The 16,843-nt window shown below is 41.5% G+C and overlaps 1 protein-coding gene across 2 annotated transcripts; it reads left to right on the forward strand.

The window, feature by feature from the left end:
• The first annotated feature begins 191 nt into the window (after positions 1 to 191).
• ocrl (OCRL inositol polyphosphate-5-phosphatase) lies at positions 192 to 16,798 on the forward strand. 2 transcript variants are annotated; one of them, XM_079352306.1, is made up of 24 exons: positions 192 to 606; positions 1,148 to 1,227; positions 3,821 to 3,912; positions 4,252 to 4,290; positions 4,648 to 4,761; positions 6,584 to 6,751; positions 6,871 to 7,114; positions 7,216 to 7,389; positions 7,526 to 7,627; positions 7,734 to 7,848; positions 7,984 to 8,100; positions 8,283 to 8,464; positions 8,708 to 8,819; positions 9,132 to 9,241; positions 9,496 to 9,631; positions 9,756 to 9,866; positions 10,051 to 10,216; positions 10,828 to 11,063; positions 11,706 to 11,729; positions 13,302 to 13,421; positions 13,831 to 13,915; positions 14,209 to 14,336; positions 14,476 to 14,587; positions 14,838 to 16,798. In XM_079352306.1, the coding sequence occupies exons 1-24, from the start codon at positions 565 to 567 to the stop codon at positions 14,960 to 14,962; spliced, it is 2,934 nt and encodes a 977-aa protein (XP_079208432.1). In that variant the 5' UTR covers positions 192 to 564; the 3' UTR covers positions 14,963 to 16,798. The 2 variants fall into 2 exon arrangements, with proteins under 2 accessions (XP_079208432.1, XP_079208433.1); XM_079352307.1 differs by lacking the exon at positions 11,706 to 11,729.
• The last annotated feature ends 45 nt before the right edge of the window (positions 16,799 to 16,843 follow it).

Here is a 16,843-nt window from a genome sequence, read left to right on the forward strand (position 1 = left end):
TGCGTGCAAATATCATAGGATTTAGATGTATTTTTCAGTGGTATTTATTTTCTTTTTCTTTCATTATGTTATTTTAATTTGAAATGTAATGTAAATTAGTGTGTCACATAGTTCAAGCTACGCACTCCGGTACAGTAGGTGGCGGTATGCACCTCTTTAAATCATGATTGAGAGCCACCACTAAATGAAAAGAAAAAGAAGAAGAAGCCGGATCAGAGGGAGGAGAGTCCACATAGCTGCAAACTCTCTGCTGGATCATTAATGTGTCAGCCATGTAACCTGACCAACCTGTTCATGTACAGGAAGAGAAGCCGGATATTTCATGGCGCTATAAGCGGGATATTTTAACCTCTGGTCTGTGTTAGTGACCCTCATTGATCAACATCAGGAACATCAACATCTGGCTAAACAAGCTAACAGGCTGAACAGCTGTCACCCCGGAAGAAGGCCGTCGCCTCCGCACCGGGAGAGGATTTAACTTTCTCTGTCCGTGTGGTCTGGACTGAACCGACACACACAGTGGCTCTCAAATGATAAATCACTGTTTGTTCTCCACCGGTAAGAATGGACTCCTCTTTGGGGATATGCGAAGAGGAGTGCTTGGCAATATCCTTTTTGATTTAAGTTGTATTTTTAAGCACTTTGTTTTAGCTCGTTAGCTAACATTAGCTGATCTGTCAACGTAAGTAGAAAGGTTATTCTATGTTATTATTATTTTATAAAGACAAGACGTGAACTGTGATGTACTAAATGAGCTAGTGAGTGTTTTTGTTTTGTAACCACAGTTGTAAATTTAGCACACTAGTATCTTACTAACGATAAGACAAGCCCAATAAATAGAAAAAGAGCTAACTTAACACACTTGTTTTTGTTGTTTGTTTTTTTTAAATAATTTGTGTTCATGTGTAAGTTTTATTTGCTGACATCAAACTGCTTTCTTTATTTTCCTCTCACTGCTTTATCTGTCACCTACTTTTAATATTCACTGTCTCTCTCTCTTTAACACCGCCCACCACCTCTTGGCTTTCTCCACACTCACTCCCTAAATAAAGATAGATGAGAACTAAACTAGTGAATAAAATAATAACTAAGTGCTTGTGATGTTCAAGCTCTTGCATCAGTAATGATCCTTGATGGTTTTGTTCACACTGTGAGAGGTCAGGAGCTGAGGGCAGGCCTGAAGGAGCCCAGACTGCTGTCTCTAATTGAGCGCAGTGGTGAGTTTATGTAAGTATTAGAGAATACCTGATGACTTTAATGTGTGTATTTCTGATAGATGGAAAGTTTACTTGGTCGGATTAGAAAAATGCACAACATTTTACATCATGGTCTGCAGCTTTAAATTCCTTGTCCTTGTAGTAGAAGCTTAGCTCTCTGAGGAGTCTGTGCGACACCTTTAAGTTGGTCTGTGTTTGGTTTCTTTTTTTAAATGCTGCTGCCTTTATTGGCATAAAACAAACACATGCTGCTTTAAAGGCCAACAAAACAGCAACAAATTTACAAAAATGCTTCCATTATACGGTCGCATTGAGTAAGAAAACAAAGGGTTTTGATTATTGAGATTAACGTTTGATCGGTGAATGGTATTACATAAGTGTTGTTGAAGGCCGTGTGTGTGAGGCTTTATCAGAATAATAACTATAATAATTATAACAAAGAACTATTTAGCAGTCTTAGGCCCAGTCAATGGTGTCCAGTGGTATAGTGCTTGACAGTGTACGATAATGGTGCCACTTTTGTCAAACTAATGTTCAGTGTCTGGTGTCTTGTAGCCTGTCTGCAGTCAGTTAATTGCTTCATGGATCAGTGACTCTTCAGAGGAAAGAAAGTCGGCTACAGGCCTGTGCTGCTGTAATGATTTGGCTCAGTGCTACAGTACATAAGCAGGATTTGAACCCGGGACTTGGCAGCGTCAGCGTTTTGTGAAAGGGGATGTTGTGAGTGACAGAGGTGGTGGGTGTGTCAAATCCTCCGAGTTTGTTTGTGTTTGTGCGGCGGGTTGTGGCGCGCACTAGTGCGAGGGAGAAAGCAGCAGGCAGCGCACTTCCACTTAAACAGAATTCCTCAACTTGTTGGTGGACGTAATGAGTCTCACATGGGCACACAAGCTCCGTCCTCAGCTGACTGTTAAAACCACTCGCACTAAACTCCTGTCATGGATCCAAGGTGTCGTCAGGGTGCAAGTTGATGCTGTACAGATATATAAAAAAAACCCATCCTCAAACCAGTACATCAAATTCAACAGCTGTACAGTAAATGCGTATGTGAAACTCCAAACAGACGAGGCTTGTTGTGTTTGTAGCTGTGACTTGATCTTCATTTCTTGAGCCTTTATATTTATTTATTTGACTAAAAGAGTTTAAAGTTGCAGGGACAATGCACATTCATGACCTTTCTGTAATGTGCCAGTTTAGCCATCGAGCCTGATCTTCCACTGTAGTCCCTGCCGGGCAGGTGAGTGACAGAAAAAGACATGCAAGCTACAGTACGTTAAGACAGAGCGGCAGTACTGAACTCTCAGCAGGGAACATATAGGACGCTTGGAATCATAAATACGTTATGAATCAGAGGGGGACATTTGGTTTGTTACTATAGCTTTAACACAGTCCAGAAATAATTCAGACTTTAAAAATAGAATAGAGATAATAAAATCAGCAATAAGGACCAGGTAGGACTAGAATAATAATTCATGTACAAGCACATGTGACTTCAAGATAGAACATAAATTAACACAGCTACTCGTTAATACTATGGGTTATCAGTGTGGCCCGTTGATTTTATAGGGTTCAATATAAACAAAAGGTCTATGGCCGGTTTATACACAGATTGCAGTGTTAAACAGTCCAAGTGAAAAGCTTAAAAGAAAGGACAACAGTAGTGTACATAAAAGAAGTAAACACAAATAAGTGTTGTTAATGAGCACACTTGGTGTTGGCAGATTGTGATAAACAGAAATTCAAGTTTTTCCTGTTTTGCATTATTATTATTCCTGTTGCTGCGATGCTTCCCCTTGCATATTTTGCCACTGATGCTCAAACACTTCCCTACAGATCTGATAAAGGTGTACAAATGACAGTTTTGAAGTTGAAGGCGGTGTTTTTCGCCCTTCAGTGACTCGAGGGATATTTTTTTAAAAACACGACATGTTAATTAAAACCTCACATTTCCATCACGTCTTAATTGACCTTTTCGGGCCTTTCGTTCTTACGTCATCCATTTCCACGAGAAGCGGACGCTCGTCTGTTGACCGTCATGTAGCTTACGACATTAATGAGGCTGTTGCTGATTCAGGGGCTCAACATGAATCATTTTCCTCTCTTCAACAGCGTGCACGGACGAATCGTGCGACGGAGGGGAAACGCGGGCTGTGCCTCTCTGACCTTAGCCGTGTTAGTCACCCATTGTTAGATAGTGAAAAAAGACCCCACCTCCATGTACCCACATCACAGATCTTATGAAACGGACTATTAGAGTCCGGCCTCTTCTGAGCGCGCTCCACGTTGCTACAGAAAACTTTTCAGCAAAAAGTGACTGAAGCCGAAAGTGTCTCTTTGATTCATTTTGTGTCATTGCATGTCTAAAGCTTTGAGTCTGCTCTTATGACTGTAAGGAACTCCTGCATGTTTGCATGTGCATTTCAGATTGTGTTAATCATTAATTCACTTTTTAATCCCTTAATTATCAAAATGTAATTCTAATAATAAATGTGCCAATGTATTTACATCTAATATTTTCACACCCGTGTCTGTGAACGTATTTTTAAGCGCATTAGAAGGAACAAAGATGAGAAGCTGAACTCTGTGCTCTTCTCCTCGTACAGATTAGGTGTTTTGGCCACACCTGATGCTGTAGCGTCTCGTCCTGTGCCTCAGCTGTCCATACCCATCAACGATCGTTTTGAAATAGTGCGAGGTATGTCACTGTATTTATTCCCTGTTCAATATGAAATACGCAGCTGAATCATTTTCCATAAGAAGAGGATCAGTAAACATTCAGGAGACTTTGATGAGAAAGCTGTTGCATGGACTCCAACGCTCTTTGATCCATTTGCATGGGCGTGTTTTGTCTCAGTGCTGTAAAATGAAAAGTCGAGGGAGCGTTTTCCTTTGCATCTCTGTAAGCAAATTAAAAAAAAAATCCACAGGACACAGCAGCCTGTTGTTCGAGTTTATAACACCACTGCTTCACTCCCACAACAGACCTTTGGACTGCACACGTACTGTTTAACCTCTTGTCTCCTCTTCATTTCAGAAGCTGAAGAAGCTCTTCTTATTAACTTCTCAGTTGATCGTAAGTACTGGCTCTGTACTCTCTGCTTCGTCTTTTTACAGATGATGTGGAAACATGTTTGTTCTTCTCACCTTTTGGAATCAAATGGCTTCATACAGAAAGAAGCTAAAAGCTGCAGTTTCTTCCAACACAGCCTCTATCCCACCATACCACATTTGTAGAGCGTGCCTTTGGGTGCATGTCTGGAGCCTTTATTTAGCAGCTGGTCATGAGTTACCAGGGCTCCCTGAAAGAATGGCGGATTGTCTCGCTGTTAAATCACTCTGCTTTGTTTTCAGGACTGTCTGCAACTCCAATGTGTTTCCCAAGTTTAAAGGTGTCAAACAGCTCTGTGTGCTTTCTGTTCCCTTCTCAAAGCTTATGTTCGGGTACGAATCAAAGGACAAAAATCCCCAGAGCTGCTGCTGGACCTCCAGGATGATGAACGCACGCAGACTTTCTTGGCCCAGGTGAAGAGCGCTCAGCAACAAGGTGAGACGTCACAGTCTGTCAGCAGTCTGGAGCCGTTCGATGATTAATTATTTAATCAGTCATCTAACATTTATTTACCAAGGGTGGATTACACCACTCGCTGATTTCCTGTGTATTCTTGAAACACACACACGCACACACAGGCAGGTTTTAGAAATCGGAACCACCTTCATGAAAGCAGCCGGAAAGAACCAAAGCTGAAGCCATTATGCTCTCAAGTTATCACAGTCTTATTTGAGCTGCGTAACTGACACTCTTCAAACGGATGAGCAAACTGGTCCTGCAAATAAAACGTGATAAATGGAAGCGAGTACAATGACCATGAAACATCTGTGTGAGGAAGTATGACTTTTGTTTTTAACACAAAAATAAATACTGTGATAAGTAGATATTTTTTATTTTCCAGATATGTTCTGATAACCTTAAAACAAATGTTTTAAAAAACCCGGCCTCTTCTTGTATCAGGCTGGAATATTAAGATGACTCATCTGCTGTGTTAAAGGTGTCAGCATTACAACAAAGAGCCAATGCTTCCTATGTCTATTGAAGATGTCTCGTTCTGTCCGTCTGGGTCATTGCACAGCTTACACTTATTCCACTGATCTGCAGCTCTGTGCGTCGAGAGAAAATAGAAAAAGGAAGAGTAACAGTGCTGCATAACCGTCTTTGGTTTATTAAGGCTTTAAAGGCTTTCACTGAAGTTGGAATAAGATTATGTTCAGAACGTGAACGGTACCGTGTATTGTATTACTGCAGCCTCTGCAACCTGTTGAATGGGATGTCTGTTCCTGAAACTATGGCAACAGTGAGGAAATCCACACTTAGACGCACAGCTTTTTTTTTCCATTTGAATTTTTTTCTCTGTTTATAACAAAAGCAGCTACACCAACCTCATATAACAGGGAGAGACATCTGTTCAGCATTACACGTTGTTTGGACGGGTGCAGTTGAGTCGGGCTTTGGCGATACATTGATTTGATTGATTGAATAGAATTTGTGGTGACGTAAAAATCGAGACGTTCTCTTTACTTCCTCTGCCATAGTTCAAATCCTCCCCCCTTGTTTCCTTCCTTCAGAAAGGCTGCGTGGCCCCGGGTACAGTATGTGCCACACAGCCACAAGTATTTGGCCGATGTTGCTCTTCCTCCTCTGCACTCTTCCTGTACCCCTGGAACTGCATAGTGTGCTTGTAAAGACATGTTTTTCTGCTTGCACTTCAACACCAAAAGAGAAACTACGGTTACTGCGTTCATCCTCAGAGGGAACTTCAGTTTTCTTTCGATACATTTATGGTTAAAAAAAAAGCAATCATTTGGTTATTTCTTTTGTCAGTTTTTCTTTAATCAGTATAAATTGTCCATTGAGTTTGTTGTGAAAAGATCTTGAGTTTATAGATGCTATTTTTAAGTTCAGCTCATCTTTTTCACCTTAAAACAAAGTTTTGTTTTGTCCCAACAAAGAGCGTGATGATGAAGCAGTTATGGATGACTTCCATCGGTCATGGAAAACTGAAAGATCTGTAAGATGAATGATTATGACGGACGACATTTACTTTTCGCTCACAAGATGTGTTGTGATTTTCGACGCTGAACAAAGACTGGTGTGATACTGTGGTTTGCTTATTTGAGAAGAAGTGAGCTCATGTGAAGCAGGGTCGCCTGGACAAACGGGGAGATTATTGCAAACTTCTATTTTCAGCAGGGGGATTGATTGCATTCATCTTCATAAAGTTTGAGAGTATCCATGTGAAGATGATCGTTCTTGTGTAGGAATCATTTTGTACTTCCCTCTGACTCAGCTTTTTGTATTTTTTTTCCATCAGTTGAATCCAAACAAAGAAAACCCAAAGCGATGGAGCCTCTTGCACCAGCTGCCCTCAGAGGCCCGGTCCCCATCCCGCCACAAAGAGCAAACAAGACTGCTAACTCTGTGGGCTCTGGAGTCAATGCACCCAGATCTACCAGTGCACTGCCTCAGAACCTCAATAACGGTACGTCAACACGTCATCCTAAAGAAACGCTATCATATTAGATCTGTCTTTTCTAAGCAGTTTTGTTTTGATGTTTGTTTGAATCCTCTGCTTTTGAACGTTCTCTTCCTGATGTCCAGTTCAATCGCTCGCCTCAGACTTTGGCTTTGAGGAGAACTTCAATCATGCTCTCAAAGTGGAGGAAAAAAAGAACCATCAGAATCGCCTCGTCGCCCCGCGGGAGCCTCCTCCTGTTCCGCCTTTACCTCCTCGCAAAGCGTCCTACACTCCATCCACTCCTCTGCCCCCTCCACCAGTCCCTAAAGACAGAGCTGTCTCCCTACAGGCCAAAGACAACTCCTTTTCCGCTAGCACCAAACCAGAGTAAGTCCACTCTGCATGATACTACGTCACACCACAGTTTTATTACTGCGTTCCGCTCATATGGTCTTCTTTTTTTTTTTTTTTTTCTTTCTTCATGGCAGTAGTTTTAGGTCAGGTTTTGACAGCACAGACAGGCCGTCGTCATGGTGCGACAGCCCCACCACCAACACCATGAGACAGGCGATGTTCACCAGCCAGGCTGGACAGAGAGAATACCTCATCAAACACCGGCTGGGAAAGAAGGAGAACGAGTACGTGGACATCGAGACCTTTAAGTGAGTTTTTTTTTTCCATTTTGTGCGTTATTAGAAATGTTGTCTCAAGAAAGAAATAACTTTCAGAAAAAAAAAAAGTTTCTCCTGCATTAAATTCCCCCGGACTGTGCATAAATGCTGCTTTTCCTTTTTGAAGGTTTTTCACAGGAACGTGGAACGTGAACGGTCAGTCTCCCGACAGCAGCCTGGAGCCATGGCTCCGCTGTGACGCAGATCCTCCTGATCTTTATGCTCTGGGGTCAGTGAGACCTCTATAACACAGCTCTATTCTCAGCTTGAAGTTTAACACAGTCTGTATGAAGGTGACTTTTTTTTTTTTTTTTTTTTTTTTTGTCTAACTCCAGCTTTCAAGAATTGGACCTCAGCACTGAAGCTTTCTTCTACATGGACTCGTCCAAAGAGCAGCTGTGGGTGGAAGCTGTGGAGAGGAGCTTGCACCCAAAAGCCAAGTACAAGAGGGTGAGTAATGAAGAAGAGATGGCAGCTGTGTCTATATGTTAAACGAATACTACTCAACCAATGGGGTCTCTTATCATCATCATCATCATCATCATCTATGAATTTGTTTAAGTTCATCTCTGTGTCCACACACAGCTTCGGATCATACGACTAGTTGGGATGATGCTTGTTGTCTTCGTCAAAAAGACGCTCAAGAACCACATCAAAGAAGTTGCTGCAGAACATGTCGGGACAGGAATCATGGGGAAAATGGTTTGTTCACTCTTAGACCTTGCAGCTCACACTCAGAGTTATCATAAGCTCCTTTGTAATGTTTTTGTTTTTAAGAGTACACTGCACCGAACCTCTAGTAGATCTATGCTCCCTTTTTCTAAATCTCCATCCTGATGTCTTCCTTTTTTTTTTTTTTTTTTTTAAATGTTGTGACTTTTCAGGGGAACAAGGGAGGTGTGGCGGTGAGGTTTGTCTTCCACAACACCAGCTTCTGCATCGTAAACTCCCATCTAGCAGCACACGTGGAAGACTTTGAGCGCCGCAACCAGGACTACAAAGACATATGTGCCCGCATGACCTTCCACTTACTGGACCACCCTCCATTAAGTATCGTCAAACATGAGTGAGTTCCCCGGTAACTCATTTCCAGAAGGCTCTCAACTTTAGCTAGCTTCTTGTCTTGTATCCTGTTTGTTGATTTTACATTGTGTTCTGCGAATAAAAAAAAACATTTGTAGAGTTTGATATTTATTTTTCCGAAGCAGCTTCACAAACATGAGCTGCAGACGACTGTTCTCTCCGTGTTGATCTCTTCAGAGTGATTTTCTTGTTTTAAACGTTCTCTTGTTTATTTTTCTGCTTTCAGTGTTGTAGTCTGGCTCGGGGATTTAAACTACCGTCTGTTCATGTACGATGCTGCCGAGGTCAAACAGCACATCCTTAAAAACGAGCTTAAAAAACTGCAGGAGGTTGATCAGGTAAACCACTGCACCAAAAGTATTTTTCTTGAGTGATTAGTTGTGTAATCAGTGATTTTGACAGAAGAGAATTTGGCACTTGGATGAGACTCTGGAGCTCTAATGCCCTGTAAAGAATAATCGTGTTTGTATTTGTAGACTGCAATTTTGTTTTCCACATCGGAGCTTTTCTGTGACATAACTGAATATGAAATGTTTCTGCTAATTAAAGATTAGGCATATTGCCAATACCACGATCAGATGGGTTGTTTTCTGCTCCTGGTTTAGGATTCTGTTTTGTCTTTTTCATCAATGACTCTTCTTACTTTGCAGCTGAATATTCAAAGGCAGACGAAGAGAGCCTTCACAGACTTCATGGAGGGAGAGATCAACTTCATTCCCACATATAAATACGACCCCAAAACAGATCGATGGGACTCAAGGTACGACATCATCCTTTTGTTTTTAATGATTGAAAAACACTAACTCACTCCAGGCTCTGCTCTTCTATTCCGATTGGCAACTTGTCTCCAGTTTCTGTTCTTTTGCTAAGGAATTCTGATTACATTTGTGCTTGTAAGGAAGCTTTTTTTTCCAGCCTTATCGTAACACAAACACAGCCTCAGCAGTACTGTATGTATGTCCGAGGTCTGACCTCTAACTTTTCCTCTGGAACTGTGACTTGTTTTCCCTGCAGTGGGAAGTGCCGTGTCCCGGCTTGGTGTGACAGAATCCTGTGGAGGGGCAACAATGTCAAGCAGCTCAAATACCGCAGTCACATGGAGCTGCAAACGAGTGACCACAAACCTGTCAGCTCCCTTTTCAGCGTCGGGGTACGAAGCTATGTGGTCTATTAAGAAAGCCTTAACACACTGATTGGTCCTCCTATCATTTTAAGTTTAAAGTAATCGTTATTGTCTGTTCAATAAAAAAATGGCATGTGTGTGTTTGTAACAGGTTAAAGTGGTAAACGAGGAGCGTCACAAAAAGGTGTTTGAGGAGATCGTTCGAGCGATGGACAGAATGGAGAATGATTTCCTTCCATCTGTTTCTCTGAGCCGAAGAGAGGTAAACGTACACATGACTCATTGTATGTTTCCTTTCCTGAATGATGTTACTTCATGCACTACTGTTGCACCATTTACCATTTACATACTGTAGAGCAGCCTGTTGTCATTTCATGGTCCTGTTTATCTGTCACTAATGGGCTTCTCTCTCTCTCTTTTTTTTTTTTTTTTTTTTCATCCTACAGTTTTCATTTGAGAGTGTAAAATTCCGGCAACTTCAAAGGGAGCGCTTCATGATAACTAATGACGGGCAGGTCCCCTGTCACTTTGGCTTCATCCCCAAACTCAATGACTCGCAGTATTGCAAACCTTGGCTCCGGGCCGAGCCAAGCGATGGATTCTTAGAGCCCAGTGAGTCTTTTTTTTTTTTTTTTTTAAATCTTAAACACTCCTTTTCTATTTGACACCCGAGCACACACGAGGACTTTGATCTGTCTGCAGTCACTACCCTCGACTTACTGTAGCACTGACTAAAGCCCTCATGTTCTTCTTACTGAGCTGTGTGACTTTGTTTCTGTCGTGTGTCTTTATTATTATTCCATATTTTTTAGTTGTTAGTGAACAAGCTGTGAAAACACACGTCTCTATTTCTCCTTTTGATAATTGTCATTGCCTTGTAACTTCCTCTTTACTATTTGTGACTAAAATAAGAAGGGAGTTTTTACATACATTTAAATCTCATTGTAATATTGTAATCAGAATTATTGCAAAGGGCTGTGCTCTTTGTCCCTTTTTGAATTGTTGAAACATTAATGGCTCCAGTCTTTTGTTTGTTGTGTTTCACTCACTCTTTTTCTGCATGATTCTGCATGATGAGTGGGACAATCAGTTCAAACAAATGATAACACACAGAGAAACAGATAGTAAAACTGACTGTAGCATTAGTGTTTAATATCAATCTTATGTTTTTGTGAAATCCTTCTTGACGTTCTTCTTCCTCCTCTTCTTGTTTTCCTGAGCAGACGAGACTCTGGAGATCTATCTGGACGTGTACGTCAGCAAGGACTCGGTCACGCTGCTGAACTCAGGAGAGGACTCCATTGAGGACATCCTGGTGCTCCATCTGGACCGCGGCAAGGACTACTTCATCACCATCTCTGGAAACTACCTGCCGAGCTGCTTCGGCACATCACTGGAGACTCTGTGTCGCATGAAGAAGCCCATCAGAGAGATCCCCATCACCAAACTCATCGACCTGGTGAGGGAAAGGGCTGCTCCAGCAGCCTTTGTAAAAGAGAATGCTAATCTGAGCAGGGCGGATAATTCCCTTCGATGAGTTCAGTTCAGTTAGGCTCACATTTTTTCTCACTCTTAAACTATTTACCAGTCGAAACCTGAGCGGGAACACGTTAAGGCTTGTTCCCCCCCCTCTGGGTAAACTCAGTCACACAGGGAGCCTATATTTGGAGAGCTTAAAATGTCTCGGCCTGTGTATTTCTGGCTAAGAGGGGCAGAGGAAATGAGGAAGTGGCAAAAACATGGGAAGAGACCTCCTAAAGAAGAGGGAACACTGACTCAGGTTTGGCCCCTCCTCTGGTCTCAACATGCTCATCGCTGGTCCAAATCTATATTTCTATTTTTAGTCCAATCTTCCTTTGGAATAGAGCTACTGTCATTCACTGCTCCTTTATTTCTATGTTGACTATTGCATTCATTTTCCGTCTGTCTTCGGTGATACTGATCAGTGATTCATGCAAGAACAATCCATAATCTATCGACTTTTCTGATCCTGTGTTTCCTCATCCTTCTTTCTACTGTCTTCTCTGGTTTCCCCCTCTTCTTACCTCGATCCTTCCTTTCCCACTCTCCTCTGTGGTTGTGGGCTTGACTTCTTGCTCAGGGAGAGGACAACTACATGGAAAAGGTAAACACTGATACCGATCAGGAATTCAAACAAACGGCGTTGATATCCCCTCAGTAACAAGACCTCCCTGATCGGCTTTATGACGCTTTTATTGACCCGCTTCAACCGCCCGTGCCATAAAATCAAACTGGTTGAAGTATTATTGGAATTCGTCACATCAGGATGAGTCGACAGAAAAACCAAAGTACACAACGTCCTTTATAATGTGCAAGCTTAACTTTCAACATGAACATATTTTCTTAGTGCTATTGTGCATAAAAGTATCTTCTGTGTCCAACCTGTTTCTTTTCGAGAGCTGCAGGACAGTTAGTCCCGCTTTGCATGAAGCCTGCAATCAAAGGGAACTCCTCAGTGTTCTCTCTGAAGCTTAGAAGTGATCTAACGAATGATGTGTATAAATGATAACAAAATAATAGTTGTACGAAGGTGTTTGGCTTGAAAGTGGCTGTGTGTTTTGCTTCCCTCTGCTTCGGCTCCAGTTCTTAGCTCAGCTAATCGCCTCACAGCTCTACTTCCATGCACAGACACAGCAGTGTAACCAAACCTCTAATCCAACCCTTCGAAAATATACGCGTTTAAATCTTCAACTTCTCTAACAAGTCGTCCTTTTCAGCTGCAGTATTGCATCCTGACGCTTACCAGCTGTCTAGGTTTCAAAAAGCTGGCGAGAGTAACGATTTGCAATCCACAGCGAAAACCTTTACAGACGCCCACAGTCGATCAGAGACCAGAACCTTCCAGCTAAGTTATAATCTGTGTGTGAGAACCACTCACACGTTAAATCTTCCCCGGGCCAAACGGAGGACTGGGTGCTCCAGTTCGACACACCAAAAACATGATCACACTAAAGCTCATTTCACAGTAGGCCACCCTCTCAGCACAGCTCCTTCATTAACATGATTAAAGCTAATGAGAAGAAGCATTAGGAGCTGCTCGGCTGGGCTCAAACAGTCCTATGAAGCCAGTCTAATCCTTCATGTCATAAACTGTTAATGATCAGCGAAACTGAATATCTGCATGAGCGAATAAATATCCACTTAGAGTTTCAGTCTGGCCCTGTGTCTTTACAAAGAAGCCGTTCATTCTTTTCACGTTAAAGCTCTCCTCTTCTTAAATCCCGTCCTTGAAGGATCACCATATTGTACCCAACAGCTTCGTGTGCTGAAACCTTTGACAGCATTCTAAAAAGGAGCTCTGCAGGTTCACACACAAACACGGGCACACTCCAGCTTCCTCTGCGTTTATGAGCAGCTTAACTATGCCTGGTTATTTTTGGAACTTTTCAGAGTTTCAGGTCCATTTTCAGAGATAAAAGAATGTTCCATCCAGCCCGTATATGGCTGTCTTTCTAGTCTCCGGACCTCAAGGATTATCCTGACCTCTATTTTGCTCCCGTCCCATAACTGATTGATGTGATGTGTCAGAAGCATTCACTGTCATAGAATCTATTAATCATATTAACGGTAATGTATGTTCCTGATGTGAATGAACATGTGGTAATCGCTACTGAAATGAGTTCCAGTAACAAATGTGATGCCTCTGCTCTCATTTAACCGTGTCCTCTCTTATCAGGAAAGGTCAAAGGTGAGCTTCCTGATGGTGGATGGTGCAAGCACGGAGGACGTGCCTCTAAAGATCCCCAAGGAAGTGTGGATTCTTGTCAACCACCTTTTCACCAAATCCTGTGATCAGGTGAGAAAACCACAGACCATAAAGTACTCGAAACATCACAAGACGCTTTTTATCCCCGAGGAGTGACGAGGCTGGATTATTCTGATTTATTTTTTTCTTCTTTTTTTTCTTGATGTTTTGATATCAGAGTGCACTACACAGCTTTTTATCTGAAGGGTTTCCTCAGAGAAATATGAAAACAACAGTGTGTTGTTGATGAAAGATGTGTCTAAAGTTATAGAGAAGATGCTTTTCCTGCTGTTGTTTGTTTTTTCTCAGTTTATATATTTATAAGGAATATGTTTCTTAGTTAAATATCTCCATTCTCTAAAGATTTTTTTTCTGGCTGAATGACTTGTACCAACCATGATAAAACTAAAGACTTTTAGGACCGCCTGTGTGATGCGTTGGGTCATTATTTGTCTCCCAGGAGGACTTGTTCCAGACTCCAGGCCTGCAGGAGGAGCTGCAGAACATCATCGACTGTCTGGACACCAGCATCCCAGACTCTATCCGTATCCTTGCTTATGACGCTAGGCCAAAAAAGCTGGCTCTCAGTGCACAAAGACCCAGATCTGAAGTCACTACAGAAAAAAAGAGACACACATTAGGACAGTCAATACATTGACAGTGTTGTTTTCCTAAACTTCACGTGTCCACATAATCATGAATATCGGGACCTATCAAGTAGAGTTCAGTGTCTAAAACTTATTAAGCTTGTGAACCATTCAGATAGTTAGTTAGAAACACTCGAAGGCTCACGCTGCACACCATACTGGCTTTTTATTTTCCCTAACTGTTGATGCAGTCGGTTGTAACCACTCTGTAGCTGAGGCTCTGCTGATCTTCTTGGAGGCTTTGCCGGAGCCAGTTGTGTGTTATGAACTCTACCAACGGTGCCTGGACTGCTCTCATGACAGCCGCCTCTGCAAACAGGTGCAGGGACTGAAGTTTTTTTTTCTTCCATGTATAGAAAGTGACAGACTGTTTAGCTGGACATTACCTTAAGTTTTTTTTTTTTTTTTACTATTTAGTGTAATGTTTACAACTACTCTTTGTCCTTTGTTGACTACAGTTGATCTCCCAGCTGCCCCGGGCTCACCGCAATGTGTTTCGCTACTTAATGGCCTTTCTGAAGGAACTTCTCAAGCACTCACACAACAACAACCTGACCGCCAGCCTCATAGGTATGACCAGGAAACATCCCGTCTGTATGCTTACGAGACACAAGTGATCTGACAAGATTGCACAATTTACATGTGAATTGTTGTGAACATAAGCTACTATTTGACAATACTTCTATACAAAGAGGATGTAAAATGGGTTGGATTAGAACTAGAGACCACGTATGCACTGAGATTACAATTTATATAATAATAAATAATACCACACAGAAATGATGAACCCGAACCCTTTGGTCCTGTTCTTGTATTCCAGCGACCCTCTTTGCCAGCCTGCTAATCCGACCGCCTCCCAACCTGATGGGCAGACAGACGCCACACGACCGGCAGAAGGCAATCGACTTCATCCTGGGTTTCCTCATGGCGGGAGATGAGGAGTAACTCTCGGGTTGATTCTTAGCCTGACTTACCGATGGGGGTGGGGGGGAAAACCCTGGACCTTTAGGACACCGTTATATGATCCTCTTGGTATTCTCTCATTGGTTGGACAGCAGTGCAGCTTCATTTGCACCCTACATTTCACAAACTCTCATGTTAGAGGAAGACTGTGATGATTATTCGAAGTGGCATATCGTCGGTAGATTTACAGTTTGTCTGATAAAAGGATTTAGAAAGCACTTGGGAAAGGATTGAACTGATGAGTCTGAACTTTCTAATGACCTCTGCTGATCCTTCATATTGCAGGTGTTCATGCCAAAATACATCCTGAACAATGAGCGATGTGAATGTGAGAACACTATGTTAATGTAAATGATAAGCAAAAGACTTGATTACACTAAAGAAAAGGAAGGTTTGAATGAGTAGACAGAATATGAGTATTCTGTCAGTAAGCATTACAATAGTTAAGAATGGGATAATCAAGGATATCTATATACTAAGAATGTCGAAGCTTAAGATAAAGACAATCCTTTATCGTGCAGCATTGTAACTGAGGGGTCAATGTTAAAATTTCTGGATTCTTTGTTACCATTTCCTTTGTATTTTAACTGTTATTTATGTTTTTCACATTCTGAAAACGTTTTGGATTCTATTTCAGTCAGCTTTATTCTCACTCCTGTATCGGTTTTAAAATTTTTACCTGAAATATTGATCACTTGTTTTTTTTTTGTTTTTTTTTAATCATCCCTTCATAGAGAAGTCTTCTGTCGTGAAATCTTGCTGTTTTTGTGTAACTTCCGCCGAGAGCCTTATATCTTGTTTTGCAAGTTTCCTCTTGAGTTACAAAACATGTCTGTTAGCACACTAACTTCCTGCTCCACCAGTCGCCCTCTGTGGTATCTCGATGTCTTAAGTGGTGTAAATATAGTGTTGTCTTCCTGTTTCATGGATATTTGACTGTCGATATGGTGGTGAAAATCTGCGATGGTGTCTGCTGTTTGTCATGATGGTATAATAATGTCAGTGTTTGTTTACATGTCTCTTTTTTTTTTTTTCCTCACTTCTGCCTCATCTTCATACTCCTTTTTCCTTCGTTTTAAGCCTTTGTGCTGCTGTGACACAGCCGCTGTGTTCCTCATTTTAAATGCAGATGACTAACACTTTTTTTTAAGCGATGCAGCATTTTCTGGATGCCGGTTTAGCAAAATTTAATGGCTCATTACTCTGCAGGATGCAGCCCATCTTTGTGCACCTTTCTCATTAGTCCCACAGAGGATTGGTTTCTGCAGCCGCTGTTGCATAATAAGATTATTTAAGTAAGGAACATCCACATATTATGCATTGAACACTAAAACTCTTCTTATGTTATTCTTACCCAAGAAGTGTCAGTATTGGCTTTCTGTGTGAATACAAACATTCCCCATGTATCACTCATAATCTTTCAGTATCTCCTGTAATGAAGTGAAGCAAAGAACTTTGGAAAATATGTTTGGAGACAATGTCACAACACTGACAATCATGACACTGAGAGCAGTTTCTGTCGGGGTGAAGTTGCTCTGTTCCTGCAAAGTTGGAATAGTTTGGGGAGTCATTCTTCGATAGCATTGACTTGTCAACTGTCAACATGTCAAACACAACATAATCAATAATCTCTGATTTTATGCTACTGTACCAGCTGATGTTTTGTATTTGTGTTTTCGGTTTTGTCACCAATCTGTTCCTTAAGTTACGGTACATTTAAAGGTACGCAAAGAAACACATGCACCTATTTACATCTTTCAGATTGTCTTCTGGTGCTTTTAATTTATTCAACAGAAATAAAACTGTGTATAAACCTTTTTTTTCTTTTACCACCTGATTCAAACTTTTTTTTTTTTTTTTAGA

The sequence above is a fragment of the Symphodus melops genome (assembly GCF_947650265.1).
Source record: "Symphodus melops genome assembly, chromosome: 9".
Classification (NCBI taxonomy): domain Eukaryota; kingdom Metazoa; phylum Chordata; class Actinopteri; order Labriformes; family Labridae; genus Symphodus; species Symphodus melops.

Bases quoted from the DNA above. Each gene is read 5' to 3' on its own strand.
- ocrl (XM_079352306.1), top strand. From the start codon at position 565: ATGGACTCCTCTTTGGGGATATGCGAAGAGGAGTGCTTGGCA. The intron at 9,242-9,495 runs GTACGACATCAT...TTTTCCCTGCAG, and splicing joins ACAGATCGATGGGACTCAAG to TGGGAAGTGCCGTGTCCCGG. The intron at 9,867-10,050 runs GTAAACGTACAC...TTCATCCTACAG, and splicing joins TTTCTCTGAGCCGAAGAGAG to TTTTCATTTGAGAGTGTAAA.